The sequence below is a fragment of the Podarcis raffonei genome, chromosome 10 (genome assembly GCF_027172205.1).
Source record: "Podarcis raffonei isolate rPodRaf1 chromosome 10, rPodRaf1.pri, whole genome shotgun sequence".
Taxonomy (NCBI): Eukaryota; Metazoa; Chordata; class Lepidosauria; order Squamata; family Lacertidae; genus Podarcis; species Podarcis raffonei.
The window spans coordinates 72,760,873-72,778,035 of NC_070611.1; the positions used below are offsets into that span (position 1 = coordinate 72,760,873).

A 17,163-nucleotide genomic window follows, 5' to 3' on the forward strand; every position below is an offset into this window, starting at 1 on the left:
AGATCCGGCCCCTGGGCCTTAGTTTGCCTACCCCTGAGTTAGGCTATCCCTGTCCAGATAGCGGCATAGCTGGGCCACCGCTGAGGGTCCCTTTGCCCCCCCAATGCCTTTGGCAGGAGGCTGGGGAGACCCATGACATCACAAGGGGCTGCTTGAAGCATCTGTGAGGCGCTGCCTACCCCAAGGAGGTTTCCCCAGGGATGCCCACCCCGGCACACTGACTCTGGCTGACCAGTTGGCTTGTGGCAACGAGGGCAGTCCTGGGCGCTGCCCGCAGGTCCCTTAGCCAGCCATGGCGCGGCCACTGAACATGGACACCCTACAACAGAACTTCTGGAAGGAGGAGTACAACAAAGAGCTTGTGATGCGCTACCGCTGGCACCAGAAGTACGGCGCCATCGTGAAGGCCAAGCAGCAGGCGCAGAGGGAGCGTCGGAAGAAGGCTGTAGACAACACCTTACGGCTCCCCTCTGTCAAGCCCGCCCCACTGGACGTAACCCCCCAGCGCCCCATCCCGCCTCTCACGGCAGCCCCCGCAGGGCTGGCGCGGGAACGGGACCTGACCGGGGTGGACGCCGCGATCCTGGAGATGGAAATGAAGCCTGCGCCTCGGGAGTTGCGCAACCTCCTGTACCAGGGCATCTCGCACGAGGACGAAGGGCGCAAGCGCTACCTGAAGCTGCGCCTGCTCTTGAACCCGGAGGACAAATATACCTTTCCTGTCACCACCAACTTCAACTATGGCTGGCAGATGGGTGAGTGGGAGTGAGGGGGGGTGGGAGGGGTGCTGCTAAAAGGTGAAGGGACCCCTGACCGTTAGGTCCATTCGTGGACGACTCTGGGGTTGCGGCGCTCATCTTGCTTTAATGGCTGAGGGAGCCGGCGTACAGCTTCCGGGTCATGTGGCCAGCATGACTAAGCCGCTTCTGGCGAACCGGAGCAGCGCACGGAAACGCTGTTTACCTTCCCGCCAGAGCGGTACCTATTTATCTACTTGCACTTTGTGCTTTCGAACTCCTAGATTGGCAGGAGCAGGGACCGAGCAACGGGAGCTCACCCCGACGCGGGGATTCGAACCGCCGACCTTCTGATCGGCAAGCCCTAGGCTCCGTGGTTTAACCCACAGCACTAACCAAGGGGTTGCGGGAGGGATGCTGCTGTTTTTGGATAAATTAAATGTCGGGGGGTAAGCTGTTGCAGGAATTTATGTATAGGTTGGGGGGGGGGGTTGCCCCTCCAGCAGATATCATGCACATGCAGCCCACTACCAAAATCAGCACCATCACTTTTGTGATTTGTCCCCACAAAACACTTCATCACAGTTTCTTCCTGTCTATTCAAAAGGCCTCTGCTGCAGAATACCAAATGTAACAATTCACTGATAAATGTCTCTATGTACTGACTCACTGGGTAAACTTCATAAATTTATATAGACATGTGAGCTCAGCTCCTCAGCAGCCCCTCTGCCTGAGTGATAATCCCTGGCATCCTGGTACCTGAGTGCCAGACAGGTAGCCATGCCAGAAATACCAAACCCAGATGAAGACAAAAGGGTGTGATTAACTTGGCTGGGAAACAGGGAAATGTAAATATCTTATTTGTTACACTTGATGGGTGTTTGGTGGAGGGCAAGGAGAACCATGGGGCAGGGTCCAGGATGCTCAGATTCCTGCCACCAGACCTCCCCTTTCATGATGTATTAGTGATGTATGAGTGATGTAGTTTGGGGAGGCTGTAACATTGGGATTAGCAGCTAATAAAAATTTGGGTTCACTTTTGTTTGGGGCTTCCATCTTGTTCCACCTGGTGGCAGGTGGGAGTCCTGTTGCAACAGTCTTCAATAAAGACCAAGCCTACTGGCTGCTGTTTTGCTCTGGTATTCCTGGCTGGTGTCCTTGTTTTTTGTCCAAGGGAGCCTTCAGCTTTCTCCGTTAACAAGCCCCACCCTGCACAATTGATCCCTTGATGTGGCAAACACCCATTTGAAAGGCAATGTCCAAAAGCTTTGGTGGGGTTGACCCCCTGAAATATTTCATCGAGGGGGCCGAAGGGACCTTGGCGCATAGGACTCGGCTCTGTTATATGACCAAATAGGTTCTTTTATCTGTTGTTTAACATATATGAGACGCCGTGTACCCTAGGAAAGCGCAACCAGTCTGAAAAGTCTCTTCTTATATACTCTTCCTGCTGCTCTTCTGAGTCTTGGCACTCCTCGCTCCTTGGCATGTTCTTGGCGGTCCTTCGTCCTTGAAAAAAGCAAACCAAGAATGCTGGCCAGTATCAGTTTCAGCAGTGGAAGGGGTCCCTACTCGCAAATCAATAGTCAATTGTAACAAAAACTAATCCATTTGAAAGTACCGGTATGTATTCTGACAAGGATTACTAACTCAGATGGAGATTACAAACTCAAATTCATAAGGATATGTATAACACAATCATTCGTTACAGCATTAGAGATAAGAGTTTATGAGTAGAGATAAGTTCATGTTAGTCCATAGTCAGATCGACGTGAAGGTCTTAGTTTCAATCATTAAGCAGAAGTCAGAAGTCAAATTATGGATCAGAAATCAGGACAGGGCCCTTGTATTCACCTTCATCAGCTGGAAGTGTCAAACATTACACAAAAATAAATTTAAATTCTAAATTATTATAACTTATGATAATTTAGAATTTAGATGTTTTATAACTTATTTTCTCTAATGCTGTAACAAGTTATTGATTATTGATTTTGGAGTAGGGACCACTCCTGAAACTTATATTGGCCAGAGTTCTTGGTGGGCCTTTTTCTTGGTATATTTAATAACAAGAGGTCCTTTGTCTTTGGCCTGTTCCTGGCAAATCACAACACTCATTGCTCGGAACTAGTGCTGAGTAGCTTTTGGCATGTTTCAACACTCATTGTTTGCAACTAGTGTAGTATAGTCAGTCTTTATGCTTCCTTGCGTGTACTGTTCACTTGGCCAGAACATGCACATTCCATTGGTTCTTTGACCAACACAGTTTGTTATTAGTTCATCAACAGCATCCGTTTTGTGTTGGTGGTCTCCAACCATTTTAGGTCCATTCAAACCATATCATTCCTTACAGCTGCTAGGAGAGGAAGGGAGTCCTGGGTCCCCGTCCCCCCCCGGAAAAGGCTGGTGGGTGGGAATCGGATTTGGGTTGCGCAGCAATGTCAGGTTGCTATTCTGGGCTCCCTCCACAGAAATCTCGGGGTCTTAGAGGACCTCAAGCTGAACATGAGTCCACAGCGTGATGCAGCAGCAAAAAAGGCCAATGCTATTCTAGAGAACCTGGAGAACCAGGTTCCAGAGAACCTGGCAGGGCGGACGGGAAAGGACAGAAGAACATCAGGAGAGCAGTTGGCTACAGCTGGGTTTGGCCAAAGCGGGACCGATCCATAGGGACAAATGCCAGGTTCTGCAGTTAGGCTGGAAGAACCAGATGCACAAATATAGGATGGGGGACACCCAGCTCACTAGCAGTACACGAGAAAAAGATCTAGAGGTCTTGGTGGACCACAAACTGAACATGAGCCAACAGTGTGATGCAGCAGCAAAAAAGGCCAGTGCTGTTCTCGGCTGTTCTCCGCCACTTCCCCCTCTGTGGAGTCAAAACATATACCATCAGGTGAAAGACAACAATCCCATGACTGCAATCATGGAGCAGGAATTCTAACAGACCATGCTCTGCCTACACAGCTTCTGAACTGCTGGACACTGCAGGAAGGGAGAGTTGCTCTTGTGCTCAAATCCTGTTTGCAGGTTTTCTTTGGGGGGCATCTCGTCAGCCTCTGTGGGAGCTGGGTGTTAGAATTCCTGCTCCATGATTGCAGTCATGGGATTTTTGTCTATCACATGACGGTATATGTTTTGACTCCACAGAGTGGGAAGTCACGGAGACAGGATGTTTGTGTTACTGCGTTCTGTGAAGTGGGACTATTGTCCTTTGTTCTTTTTCTCTTTGCTGTCTGATGCTAGAGAGAGAGGGAGCCATGTTGCAGTGCTCTGTGTGTGTTTATATGTAAATAAAGTAGATTAGCCAAAATGCTGAGTTGCTGAGGTCTGTCATGAAAAGCTGCAAAGACTCTGCGGATTCCTAAGTGTGCCGATGTCTGTTGGCATCGGTCGCTGTGATGTTCGGAAGTGAAGAAAGCTTTTGAAGCTCCCAAACGATCGACCAGGAGGGAGGGAACATGTCAGTCGGGCATGTGTCTCTGCCAGGGTCTTACTCGAGTGTAGGCTTAACTCCTGACACTGGGTGCTGAGATGTTAAAATTAGCAATTCTCCAAAAGCCTGAAACTTTTATTCTGGGGATATTGGGGACAAACGTACCAAAAAATATGATCAAACTATTTATGTACGCAACAACAGCCGCCAGAATCCTATAGACACAGAATTGGCGGGAAGAAGAAGACCAGACTAAAGAGGAATGTCATGCAAAACTAATAGGCTCTGCAGAATTGGCGGACGCCGGAAAGGAGAAATCAAAACGGCAAACTCTGCGTTGAAGAGTGGAAACCCTTCTCAGAATATCTGGGAAAGAACCATAACCAAGTGAAATCGCGGGCAGGATTTGAATTATGAGCAGCGGATTGAAAATGACAAGAGATGCGTTAGAGGAAATACGTATTAGATTTAGTTGGGCAGGACTTACAGCTGCAAATGAAACGTTTTAAATGCGTTGCAAAGTGCAATACACGAATGTGACATCGGATGGCGGCGGCGAGCTATGCCAAATTTAATGTATTTTTCGAAACGTGGGTTTTTTTTAAAGCATTTTTGCAGCATTTTTTTTTTAAATATGGGTGTAGATTTCACCATACAGTGCAGCAGAACAAGGGGGGGGGCATAGAAAGATACCCGAGAGGTAAGGCTGGGAAGTCGTTTTATTTTGCAAGGGGGGTGTCAACTCATCATCAATCTTTATTACAGTCCAGAGACCCAACAAATTGTTACAAAGCAATACATAAATCATACAGCCCACCTCCAGGTTAAACAAGCATTTTTTCCAGAATATAGGGATCATTGGTTCTTGCAACCATCGATAAAAACTTCGCCACTGCTAATGTTCTGGAGTTTGTCCAGTCTTCCAATAGGAACCTGACATAGTGAGCCTCTGATTTTCCCAGGAAAGGTACCAGCAGGGGTAATATCAGTTCAGCCCTGTCCTGCTCATATTTCACACAGTGCAGCAAAATATGTTTTATGGAATCGATGTCTTGAGCACACAGGCAAACTGCAATTAAGTTAAGATCAATTGTAATAAACAATTTATCACTAGATTCCTCCCTGACGGCTTACGAAAATCTCATTGAGTCCTTGCAGGATGTTGTCTCTGTCAACGTAAACTGAGCCGGCAAGCCACGCACTGCTAAAGGGCACTGTTGGTTTGACCAAGAGTGCTGCACAAAGAAGGAAGCCTTGTTGTTGTTTAGTCGTTTAGTCGTGTCCGACTCTTCGTGACCCCCTGGACCAGAGCACGCCAGGCACTCCTGTCTTCCACTGCCTCCCGCAGTTTGGTCAAACTCATGTTGGTAGCTTCGAGAACACTGTCCAACCATCTCGTCCTCTGTTGTCCCCTTCTCCTTGTGCCCTCCATCTTTCCCAACATCAGGTCTTTTCCAGGGAGTCTTCTCTTCTCATGAGGTGGCCAAAGTCTTGGAGCCTCAGCTTCATGATCTGTCCTTCCAGTGAGAACTCAGGGCTGATTTCCGTCAGAATGGATAGATTTGATCTTCTTGCAGTCCACGGGACTCTCAAGAGTCTCCTCCAGCACCAGAATTCAAAAGCATCAATTCTTCGGCAATCAGCCTTCTTGATGGTCCAGCTCTCACTTCCATACATCACTACTGGGAAAACTGGGAAGGAAGCCTTAAGGAACGCTTATTTGGCTTATAGAAATGCTGGATGTAAATTGTATTTGAAGTTAAGTTGCTAAAGTTTTTTTTTATTATTATTATTATTATTATTATTATTATTATTATTATTATATGACACTAGAGTAGGTGGACCACTCTCTGGCCTGATCCTGCAGGTGGCTCTGCTGTTCTTCACCCTGACCCATTTTTGTCTCCCCAGGGAAACTGGCCACCAGCCACGTCGCCCCCACCCCCAAGTGCCGCATCGACAGCTTCTTCCGCAAGAACGGCGCCTTCTCCCTGCTCCACCCGCGCGACGTGGCCCTCTGAGCGAGACCTGCCTGCTCCCCCGGCTTCGCGCTTGCAAACAAAGCTCTACATGTTTTATCACTCGAGTCTCCTTCTCTGGTGCCTTCCTTTGATTTCCTTCCTTGACTTCCAAACACTAGGGAGAACGGCCAGGGCCAAGGGCCACCTTGATTGATATGGCTGGGGGAGGAGCCTATGGGGTTCGGGGCGGGGCAGAGGGCGGAGCCTGTGGGTTCTGTGGGAAGAGGGCGGAGCTTAGTGCAGCTTGTGGAAGAGCAATTGTTCACTTCAGCCTGAGCGCAAGATACCAGGTTTATTCAACGTAAGCGCTTGAGATCAAACCCAGAGGGTGTTTTTTTTTTTTAAAAAAAGCCAGATTGGGTGTTAAGAGTTGCAAACTGCTGAGTATCTTTAACACCATAGACACCTGTGTTGATGGCTGGTCGGGTAGGATCCATTATTTTCATTGCATTCATAATAATAATAATAATAAACAATCATTTTATTTCTTATAGCCAGCGTGGTGTAGTGGTTAAGAGCAGTGGACTCGTAATCTGGTGAACCACGTTCGATTCCCCGCTCCTCCACATGCAGCTGCTGGGTGACCTTGGGCCAGTCACACTTCTCTGAAGTCTCTCAGCCCCACTCACCTCACAGAGTGTTTGTTGTGGGGGAGGAAGGGAAAGGAGAATGTTAGCTGCTTTGAGACTCCTGAAGGGGAGTGAAAGGCGGGATATCAAGTCCAAACTCTTCTTCTTCTTCTTCTTCTTCTTCTTCTTCTTCTTCTTCTTCTTCTTCTTCTTCTTCTTATACCCTGCCCATCTGGCTGGGTTTCCCCACCCATTGTAGGATGAACACTTTTAAAAAATGTATTTGTTCCATAAAATTTACACGCCACTTGATTGTTAATGAGAAAATGAAAAGACTCAAAACAAGGTGAAATGATAAAATTAATGCATAGGCGTTATACAAAAAAACCTGCTCCTTTTCCCTTCGCAGGCATGTCCAAAGTCCATTTTGGGGGCCTAATTTGGCCTGCAAGTCGGTTTAATCTGGCCCGGCCCCTGTGACAGTTTATTTCCTGGGGTAAAAGCCTAAAAGAACCTCAACAACTTAAATCCTAAAGAAAGGTCAACGACTTTTGTCGGCCCTCACAGCCCTTCAATTCATCAAATCTGGCCCTCTTTGAAAAAAGTTTGGACACCATAGCATGGGGTATCCAAGAGCCCGTATAGAGTCCTTATGCTGGTTTTCTATCGGTAGACGGGAATAACAGAGACCAACCAGAGTATATTTGAGAAGCAAAGCAGCTAGTAAGCCTGATCTTTATTAATCTGTTGAAACAGGGTACCCCTCTCACTGCACACAGGAACCCTGAACAATAGTGCACAGGTCCTTATATAGACTTTTGAAATTGCCCACCCTGTAGCCCAAGATCACCCCCCAAAACATCATAAATACATCATAGAAGGATTCAGGTAGGTAGCCGTGATGGTCTGCAGAATCCTTCCCCCCAAAATTAAAAAATTGTCCAGTAGCATCTTGTAACAGCATGGCCAAGGGCAAGGGCAACGGGAGCGGGAGTCCCGGGACATCAGGAGAGCGGCAGCTGTGGCTCAGTGGTTAGAGCACCTGCTTGGCATGTAGAAGATTTCAGGGCTGGACTAGATGACAGGGGCTGTCTTAAGCATATGCGGGGCCATGCACCTCGTGGTGTACCACATTCACAGTGCAGTGGTACCTCGGGTTACATACGCTTCAGGTTACAGACTCCGCTAACCCAGAAATAGTACCTCGGGTTAAGAACTTTGCTTCAGGATGAGAACAGAAATTGGGCTCCGGCGGTGCAGCAGCAGCAGGAGGCCCCATTAGCTAAAGTGGTGCTTCAGGTTAAGAACAGTTTCAGGTTAAGAACAGACCTCCGGAACGAATTAAGTACTTAACCCGAGGTACCACTGTACTGAGGAAAAGAACCCCCAGGAATGTTTCCCTGAAGCACCCCCCCCCCACCCAAAAAGAATCCTGTTAACTGCAGTTTACACATCAGAGCGGCATTTCCAAGCATCCTTCAGTTCCCAGGGTTCTGGCAGTGCGTGCGCACTTTCAATGTGCTTTGAAGGATGGTGTGCGCACAGTCTTAGAGGCAGGCTGCCTCTGGCACTGGAGATCATGGAGTTGTGGAGTTGGAAGGGACACCCAGAGTCATCTAGTCCAACCCCCTGCAAGGCAGGAATCTCAGCTAAAGAATCCCTGGCAGGTGGCCATCCAACCTCTGCTTAAAAACCTCCAAAGGACTTTTGTTTTCCTCGGATTCCTGGGCTTTGCATGCAGAAGATCTCGGGGCTGGACTAGTTGACCCTCGGGGTCCCTTGCAACTCTCAAATCCTGTGGTCCCCTGATGGCATCTGCAGGTAGGGCTGGAGATAGGATCGTGGAACTGTAGAGTTGGAAGGGACCCATGGGTCATCTAGTCCAGCCCCTTGCAGTGCAGGGATCTTTTACCCCAGGTGGGGCTCAAACCCACAACCCGGAGATCAAGAGTCTCCTGCTCTACCGACGGAGCTGTTATTCTGACACTCTTTGGCCAAATCTAGGGAGTAGGAGCAAGCACCTGCTCGTGTGGGCGGGGCCTAGGGATAAAAGTGGGCAGGGCCTCGATGCAAAGTGGGTGTGGCCTATAGGTAAAAGTGGGCGGGGCAACAGGTGTGACCCTTCCTTTTTTGGCAAGAGGCCACATTCCAGTGACAACCAAGTCTAAATCCTAAATCTTCTGGGCCCTTTTGGGCAAAGAACTCCTACCCGCAGCACCCCTTCACCCTTTCTCTCTTTTTATTTATTTATAGTTTTATTAGATTTTTCTAATTTACATTTCAGGATATTCATTTAAACAACCTCAAATCATTGACTTCCCTTCCTCTCTTTCCGTGGTTCATTTTGCCTACCATACATCCCTGCATATTGTAAATGACCTAAACCATTCCGTATTCCATTGTTACACCATCAAAACTTATTTGCACTGTTGAATTTGTCTTAAGGCTGCCGGTGTTTTTAAATGTATACAACTTTCACCCATATAACCAGTAAACATTTTCCAGCCATCTTTAAACATACATGCTTCTTGCTCTCTTATTCTGTATGTCAAATCTGCAAGCTGCGCATATTCCATCAGTTCAAGTTTCCATTCTTCTATGGTTGGGACCTCACTCAGTTTCCATTCTGGGGCTAGCAAAACACAGTAGCAGCAGTAGTAGCATACATAAATAGCCTTTTTTTAGACACCTGGGGATTTCCCTCTAAATTATCCCCAAGAAAAAGGTTTGTTTGTTTTTTAAAGGTACTTTTAAACATATTCCCCCAATCCATTATACAGTGGTACCTTGGGTTACATACGCTTCAGGTTACAGGCTCTGCTAACCCAGAAATAGTACCTTGGGTTAAGAACTTTGCTTCAGGATGAGAACAGAAATTGTGCAGTGGCAGCGCAGTGCCAGCAGGAGGCCCCATTAGCTACAGTGGTGCTTCAGGTTAAGAACAGTTTCAGGTTAAGAACAGACCTCCGGAACGAATTAAGTACTTAACCCGAGGTACCACTGTATAGTCGTACCTTGGAACAGAATCCGTTCCGGAAGTCTTTTTGACATCCAAAACATTCGACTATCAAAGTGCGGCTTCTGATTGGCAGCAGGAAGAACATTGGAAAACCGGAACACTCACTTCCCGTTTTCAGTCGTTCGGGAGCCAAAACGTTCTACTCCCAAGGCGTTCGGGAGCTGAGGTACGACTGTATATCCTCTCAAGAGTGTCCCTCACCCTTTCTCGACCTCTCTCCCTCCCTGCCTGCCTCTTCCCTCTGCAGCCGACCTCTGAGATCGAAGCTGGAGAGCTTGCAGTGCCACTTCACCTGGGACTTCGAGATCAAGGACAAAATGGATGCCTTGCACATCCTGCAGACCCTGGCCCCGCAGGCCCAGCACACCCCGCACCGCAACCGAGGCGCCTACCTGGCCATGAGGGCCTATCTCCAGGACTTCCAGGGGAACTACGAGGAGGCCCTGGACAGCCTCCGGGAAGCAGAGGGGGCTGTGAGGCGGGACCACCCCTCCAACTTCTCCCGCCAGGCCCTGGTGACCTACGGCAACTACGCCTGGGTCTACTACCACCTGGTCAATTACGACATGGTGGACCTCTACCTGGGACGCATCCACGACATCTGCCGGTCCTTGGCCAGCCCAGAGGCCTACTCTGCGATGATCCCTGAAATCCATTCTCAGAAAGGCTGGTCCCTCCTGGCCGGGGGCTTCCGGAACGGGGACGAGGCCGCAGAATGTTTCCGGAAGGCGCTGGAGGCGGAAGAGTCCAACGAGGAGTTCCAGGCCGGACTGGCCATCTCCGTTTATGCCTCCTGGACTCATTCCTGGACTGCCGAACAACGGGAAGAAGCCCAGAAGTTGCTGGAAGAAGTCGTCGCTCGCCAGCCGCAGAACTACGAAGCCAAAGCTTATTTGGCTCAGACCCTTAAGGAGGTGGACACGGAAAGAGCGCTCTTCCTTGCAGACGATGTTGCCCGGGAGAGCGTGAACCCCGAAGTCCTCCGAATCGTCTCCAAGCTGTACAAGAAGCAATCCCTTCCCCGGACCATTTCCATTCTGAAGAAGGCCATCGCCCTAGATCCTGGCTACCATCTCCCACACTACGACCTTGGCATGTGCTACCTGCAGCAGTTGGAGCATTCTCCGGGTGACTTGGGAGAAGAAGCCGTTGAGGCTGCCATTGAGAGCTTCAAGCGCTCTCTGGAGATGGATCCTTTCTCCATCTTCACCCAGTTGAAGCTGGCAAAAGCTTACGGCAAGAGGTCACCAGCTTACGAGGAAGAGATCTACCTGAACCTGATGGAGGATCTCCCGGGAGCCAGCAAGAGATGCCAGCAGTCCATCTACCTACACTGGGGGGACTTCCTTCTCCACAAGAAGGGGATGAAGAGCCGGGCCCTAGAGATGTACCAGGCGGCTGCCAGGATCCCCGGAGACCACTCCCTTGAGAGGAAGCAGCTGGAAATTCGCCTGAAGAAGCTGGCGAGGATGTTCAGGGAAGACGGAGAAATGGACCAAGTGAGCGCTGTCTACAGCTTCCTTAAAGAAACAGGGCTTCAGGTTACAAGTCAACAGGACGGATCAGGGCGAAGGGGGCGAGGGACCGGCAGGGCCCAGCAGTGAAGGACCTCCACACACACACACTCGCAGAGAGGCAGGGGGTTGTGGCTCTTTCCTTCCAGTTTGGGAAGAGGCTCTTCCTGCACCCTCTGAGCCCCTGGACCCTCCAGAAGTTTTTGCTGGGGAAAAGCTGGTTTCCATGAAGTTTCGTTGCAGTCCCCTCCCCGCACTAAAGGAGAAAAAAAAAGCTTCCAGTTGTGTTTATCTGCAAAAAATGTGATTGTTTCTAGAAGTGGCATTGCTTTTATTATTACTATTATTATTATTATTATTATTATTATTATTATTATTATTATTACTACTACTACTACTATTTTTAGTCCTGGATCCTGCAAGGGTTAAAATCCAATGGAGGATTCCATTGCTGAACCAAGGAGCAAGTTTCTTTGTGGAATAATGGCTGTAGTTGCCACAGTAAGTACTGCCATTCCTTCTCTTGAATAGACATGGGTTTCCCAATCTTTTCCCCCTCCAGACTACAAAACTCCCATCATCACTAGCTAGAAGGACCAGTGGTCAAGGATGGTGGGAGTTGTAGTCCAAAAGCAGCTGGAGACTCAAGTTTGGGAAACTCCAAGTTAGACAAAGGCTGTACAGTGCAATGATCAGTTTGTTTTGCTCTTGATTCCAAGGCTGTCAGTATGGAAGAAGCAAGACCTTTGGGGGTGTTAAGTCTGCGAGCCCCTCCATCCAGGGCTCAGGTTGTATATATGTTCTGCAAATAAACCATATACCCTAAAGACACCACGGTCTCCACTGTTGCCTGTTCCAAGGAAACTGAGCCCTGGGATATCGCTCCGCTCAGAGATTTGGGTGCCACGTAACAGTATTAAGATTATGGTAACCACATATTCCTTGCCCGTCACCCTAAGGTCCCAGGGCGGGTTGCAACCTTTCAAGTTATTAATATATCAAAAGATGGCATTGCACAATATTGCAAACAGTTTAAAGCCAAGTAAGAATTGCCGGGGGTTGAAATAGATTAGCTTTTGGGTCCCTTCCAACTAATTGCAGAAGTGAGCTGGGCATTCATAAAACATACTTCAGGGGTCGAAATGCCACAGGTGGTGCGTGGCTGAGACTCTTCCGTGTCTCAGCTGCACAACAAACACAAACAAGAACTTGGGAAGAGAGCCATGCTTTGGCAAGTTTCCCAGCGCCAGTCTCAAGCCTGCCGTCGTCTTGCTCTGCACCCGCAGATTTCAGCAAGGCTTGTTCAAGAGAACCAGGAAACCTTCAGCGGAGCCGTGCAGTGCCGGATGATTTTGGGAACGTTCAGGGTGGCAGGAGATGAAATATTGTTTATTAATATCCTTCCTAACTTGCAATAGCAAGTTCCTTTACTTAGCAGAGTTACATCCCCCTTTTTACATGCACAGCTGATAGCTGGTTGCAGGCTCGTGTAAGCCTCTCACTATTATACAATTCAGTCTGTCTAAGATTGTACGTTCCTGGTAAATGCCCTTGAATTCCTCTTAAAAGAATAAAGACGCCATAAACTTATTCAAAGTCAATAAGAGAAGTTTACTCACATCGGTTCACAGTTGGATTCCTGAAGGCAGATTTGGTTACAAATATGTACATGTGGATCTACCCCATATGGGGGAATAATCCCAGCGCTTCCGCAGTCCTAGCTAAAAACTGGTCAAACGAAGAAGGAAGTCAAAAAGAGGGAGGCGTGCTGCGTGACTCGTCCTTTTGTTACCTGGACAGGTGAGGCCACACCCACCTTCTATCACATGCAAAAGGAAGGAACAGGAAGTTTCAACTGGTTGGACCAAACATCCCTTGGCATGTCTTCTCTAGAATTACAAGGAATATTGTACTTGACTGCCTCTCCTGGATCACATCCCACAATCTCAAGCGGGGAGGGTGCTGTTTTGCATTCCTTTCTCTTTCAAGGATGAAATAAGCTCCCAGAGGTGCCTTGAAAGTGTGAGGGAGGGAGACTGACAAGTAATATTCTGACAGGGCTCCTGTGCCTTTGACAGGACAGCAGGCGAAGGATGCTGGAATCTCCAGAGGGATCAGGCGGGAGGATGAATTTGGGCAGGGGGGAGCTGGTGAGGGAGGCTCCCGACCCGCTGGCCAGATTTTAAATTCCAAGTTGAGGACCACCCTGTTCCTCGTGGTTCCTCTCATCTCACCTGGGTTTGTAGACCAGGAAACTGCAGGATGGAGGGCAGCTTGGAACTGAAGGAATGGGTTTCTGTGCAGTCAGTCTGAAACGGGACCCAAAATCCACATTTTTCCTCCTCCAAGGGAGCATTTCTAAAATGCATTAACTTGAGCTCTTGAGTCAATGTATAAACAGAAAGCCAGCTGTATAAACCAAGTGCTCAAAGCCCTCTCCTTTATCAGTCTGTGACTGCAATGGATGGCCTTGCCAGTTCCGTGGAGCAGGGATGGCACGTCTGGGTCTTATCTTACATCCTGACCACAAAAAGACACACAGGCCTTGTCAAGTCTGACAAGAGACCCAGAAACGGTGCCAGGAATGTTCTTAGAGTTGGTGACCTCCTGCCCCAAGATAAGAGTATAGGAACAGGGACAACCTTTTATGGTCAAGAGTACCGGAACAGGAATATCTGTTTATGGTCATGGATGTCAACTTACGTGTATAAGCTGACGTGGTTGGATTCCTGGGGAAGGGGGGAGAGGGTGCCTGGAGGATATATATACTGCATGAAATTTCTCATTTCTTTGGACTTGCTGTGAACTGACCACGCAAGTGCCTTCTGCTATCCAGAGAGCAGAATAAACTCTTTCTCTGAATCAACCTCGGTGACATTTGACTTCCTTTCTCCCTCCCGGGAGCAACGCAGACACCACCAGTCGGTCAAGTCTAAGAAGGCTACAGAACCTAACCTTTAGGAAAGGGGGGCTTTTCCAGGAAACTGCCCCCCAGCCAGCAGTCTTCTTCTGGAACAGCCATTGATGCACGTTTGCCTATACGGTCGCCCAAACCTATCGGAGCCCATTTGACCGCTTCAGTAGGTGGAATTGGCCCTGTTACAGGGGACTGTGGAACTCCCTGCCACTTGATACCAAGCAGGCGGCGCCTTCGCTGTACTTTTTCCAGCCCCTGCTATAACCAAGCCAACTCAGATGCTTAGAATCGTAGAATCTTAAGAGTCAGAAGGGACCTGGAGGGTAATCCAGTCCAACCCCCGGCTGCATTGCAGGAATCTCAGCTAAAGAATCCTTGACAGAGGGCCAGCCAACCTCTGCTTAAAAACCTCCAAGGAAGGAGAGTCCATCACCGCAACTCAAAAGTCAAAAGTGGTTTTATTTTTCATTTTTATTTTTTGGAATATATTTCATGAAACTCCCACAAATTCCAAATAAAGTTACATAACCATTTTTTTCTTCAACACAGTGGTACCTCAGGTTAAGAACTTAATTCGTTCTGGAGGTCCGTTCTTAACCTGAAACTGTTCTTAACCTGAAGCACCACATTAGCTAATAGGGCCTCCTGCTGCCGCTGTGTCACTGCCGCACGATTTCTGTTCTCATCCTGAAGCAAAGTTCTTAACCCGAGGTACTATTTCTGGGTTAGCAGAGTCTGTAACCTGAAGCGTCTGTAACCTGAAGCGTTTGTAACACAAGTTAAAGGTAAAGGGACCCCTGACCATTAGGTCCAGTCCTGGCCGACTCTGGGGTAGTGGCACTCATCTTGCTTTATTGGCCGAGGGAGCCGGCGTACAGCTTCCGGGTCATGTGGCCAGCATGACTAAGTCGCTTCTGGCGGACCAGAGCAGCGCACGGAAACGCCGTTTACCTTCCCGCCGGAGCAGTACCTATTTATCTACTTGCACTTTGATGTGCTTTTGAACTGCTAGGTTGGCAGGAGCAGGGACTGAGCAACAGGAGCTCACCCCGTCGCGGGGATTTGAACCACCGACCTTCTGATCGGCAAGTCCTAGGCTCAGGGATTTAACCCACAGCGCCACCTACGTCCCGTAACCCGAGGTATCACTGTACTAATAATAACATATTATCAACTTCCCCTTCCATTTTCTGTGATGTTTTCCCTACCTCCCCATTGCTGCCCCCTGTCTTCACTCTTGTATCCAAATCATAACACAATAATCTCTGATTCTTTCTGTTGTTCAAATCCTGCTTTCAAATTTGTCATATTATAATAGTTCTTTGAACGGTCCGAAAAAGGCTTCCAGTTACGTCAGGCAGAGGAACCCCCAGGCCCTGCTTGGCTCTCTCCGCAGTCTGAGAAGTAGGAAATAATCTGGAATTGGGACCTGGTGGCTCAGAGAACAGACACGCTCCCTCCCAACCGAACAGAAGCAGGATTCGGAGAAGCGGACGCTGGCTTCCTTCGTTCTGCCTTCCCCCAGGACCATTTCTAAGGCTTCCGCCAAGGAAGGATGGTCTTTCCCCCCAGAGTCAGCCTGGCCATAGCTGGGATGTTGCAGCTTCTGTGCAAGGACTGCAGAGGGTGCTTGAGAAATGCAAATACGTTCCGGGGGAAATGGAAACTGAAACTTATAAGAGGAAAGTCACAAGAGAAAGGGCTCTCTGCTCACAAAGTTGTTTTTCTTCCAGCAAAGGAGAGTTTTGTCACCCCGCAAGGGCAGACACCTGTCATGTATGGTTTAGTTGCAGGGGTTGGACTAGATGACCCTCGGGTCCCCTCCAACTTGACACTTCCACGAGGTAGGGGTTTGAGACACGAGGAAAGTGGGGGTTCTCCTGCTCCTGCCCTGCTTGTGAGCTCCCCACTTTGGGCCTGATCCTGCAACCAGACAGATCTTTGGATGTTCTTATGAAGTGAAGCAGTGGCTACGTGCCAGCCCCTCGTGAGGAGCAGGTGACAAACACAGACCTGCCAACATTCTTCTGATAAAAATAGGGACATCCTATTCTGCATCAGTGCCTCTCCCCCCCACACACCTTCATCTTTCCATTTCTGGGTGTAATGAATCCTGGCTGCTTCAGTTACATAAGAATCTTTTTTTGGAATTTCTGTCCCTTCAGGGTTCTTTTTTTTTGTGTGTAATCACTTTAAACATCTTTTTTTTCTTTATCTCATCCTATTTCATTGCCCCCCAAATACCCTCACTTTCTTACCAGACTACCACGTGCGGGAAAATCGTGGCGCTTTTAATGTGTTTCGGTATTTTAGCTTCTGCATGTTTTAACAGCGGGTTTAATCCAATTCTTCTGGGTTCTTTACCTTCTTCTAAACCGCTCGGAGGTTTCCGACAATCGAGCGGCATGCAAATTTCACGAAATTTCACGAAATAAGCAGATGAAGACCCACAGCAACTCTCCAAACATCTGGGCAGGAAGGACTAATAAAGAATATTTCTGGCAGGAGAAAGAAAGAAAGAAAGAAAGAAAGAAAGAAAGAAAGAAAGAGGAAGGGAGGAAGGGAGGGAGGGAGGGAGGAAGGAAGAAGGAAGAAAGGAAGGAAGAAAGAAAGAGGAAGGAAGGGAGGGAGGGAGAGAGGAAGGAAGGAAGGAAGGAAGAAAGAGGAAGGGAGGGAGGGAGGGAGGGAGGAAGGAAGGAAGGAAGGAAGGAAGGAAGGAAGGAAGGAAGAAAGAAAGAAAGAAAGAGGAAGGGAAGGAGGGAAGGAGGGAAGGAGGGAGGGAGGAAGGAAGGAAGGAAGGAAGGAAGGAAGGAAGGAAGGAAGGAAGGAAGAGAATATAGTGCAGGGACCTGCCTGATATCAATAGGCGGTGAGTTCCAAAGGACTGCCGTGCTGAAAGATCGATTTCTTGCAAATGCAGAAAACGGATTATGTGGCCTCTGAATGCAAGCTG

The 17,163-nt window shown here is 48.6% G+C and overlaps 2 protein-coding genes across 2 annotated transcripts; both read left to right on the forward strand.

The window, feature by feature from the left end:
- Positions 1–213: 213 nt before the first annotated feature.
- ATP6V1FNB (ATP6V1F neighbor) lies at positions 214–6,248 on the forward strand. Its single transcript, XM_053405968.1, has 2 exons — positions 214–755; positions 6,082–6,248. The coding sequence occupies exons 1-2, from the start codon at positions 293–295 to the stop codon at positions 6,189–6,191; spliced, it is 573 nt and encodes a 190-aa protein (XP_053261943.1). The 5' UTR covers positions 214–292; the 3' UTR covers positions 6,192–6,248.
- Positions 6,249–9,886: 3,638 nt separating this feature from the next.
- Positions 9,887–12,124, forward strand: LOC128422591 (interferon-induced protein with tetratricopeptide repeats 5-like). The gene has a single exon (XM_053406752.1). The coding sequence runs from the start codon at positions 10,097–10,099 to the stop codon at positions 11,381–11,383; it is 1,287 nt and encodes a 428-aa protein (XP_053262727.1). The 5' UTR covers positions 9,887–10,096; the 3' UTR covers positions 11,384–12,124.
- The last annotated feature ends 5,039 nt before the right edge of the window (positions 12,125–17,163 follow it).

Bases quoted from the DNA above. Each gene is read 5' to 3' on its own strand.
- LOC128422591 (XM_053406752.1), top strand. From the start codon at position 10,097: ATGGATGCCTTGCACATCCTGCAGACCCTGGCCCCGCAGGCCCAGCAC.
- ATP6V1FNB (XM_053405968.1), top strand. From the start codon at position 293: ATGGCGCGGCCACTGAACATGGACACCCTACAACAGAACTTCTGGAAG. The intron at 756-6,081 runs GTGAGTGGGAGT...TTGTCTCCCCAG, and splicing joins CAACTATGGCTGGCAGATGG to GGAAACTGGCCACCAGCCAC.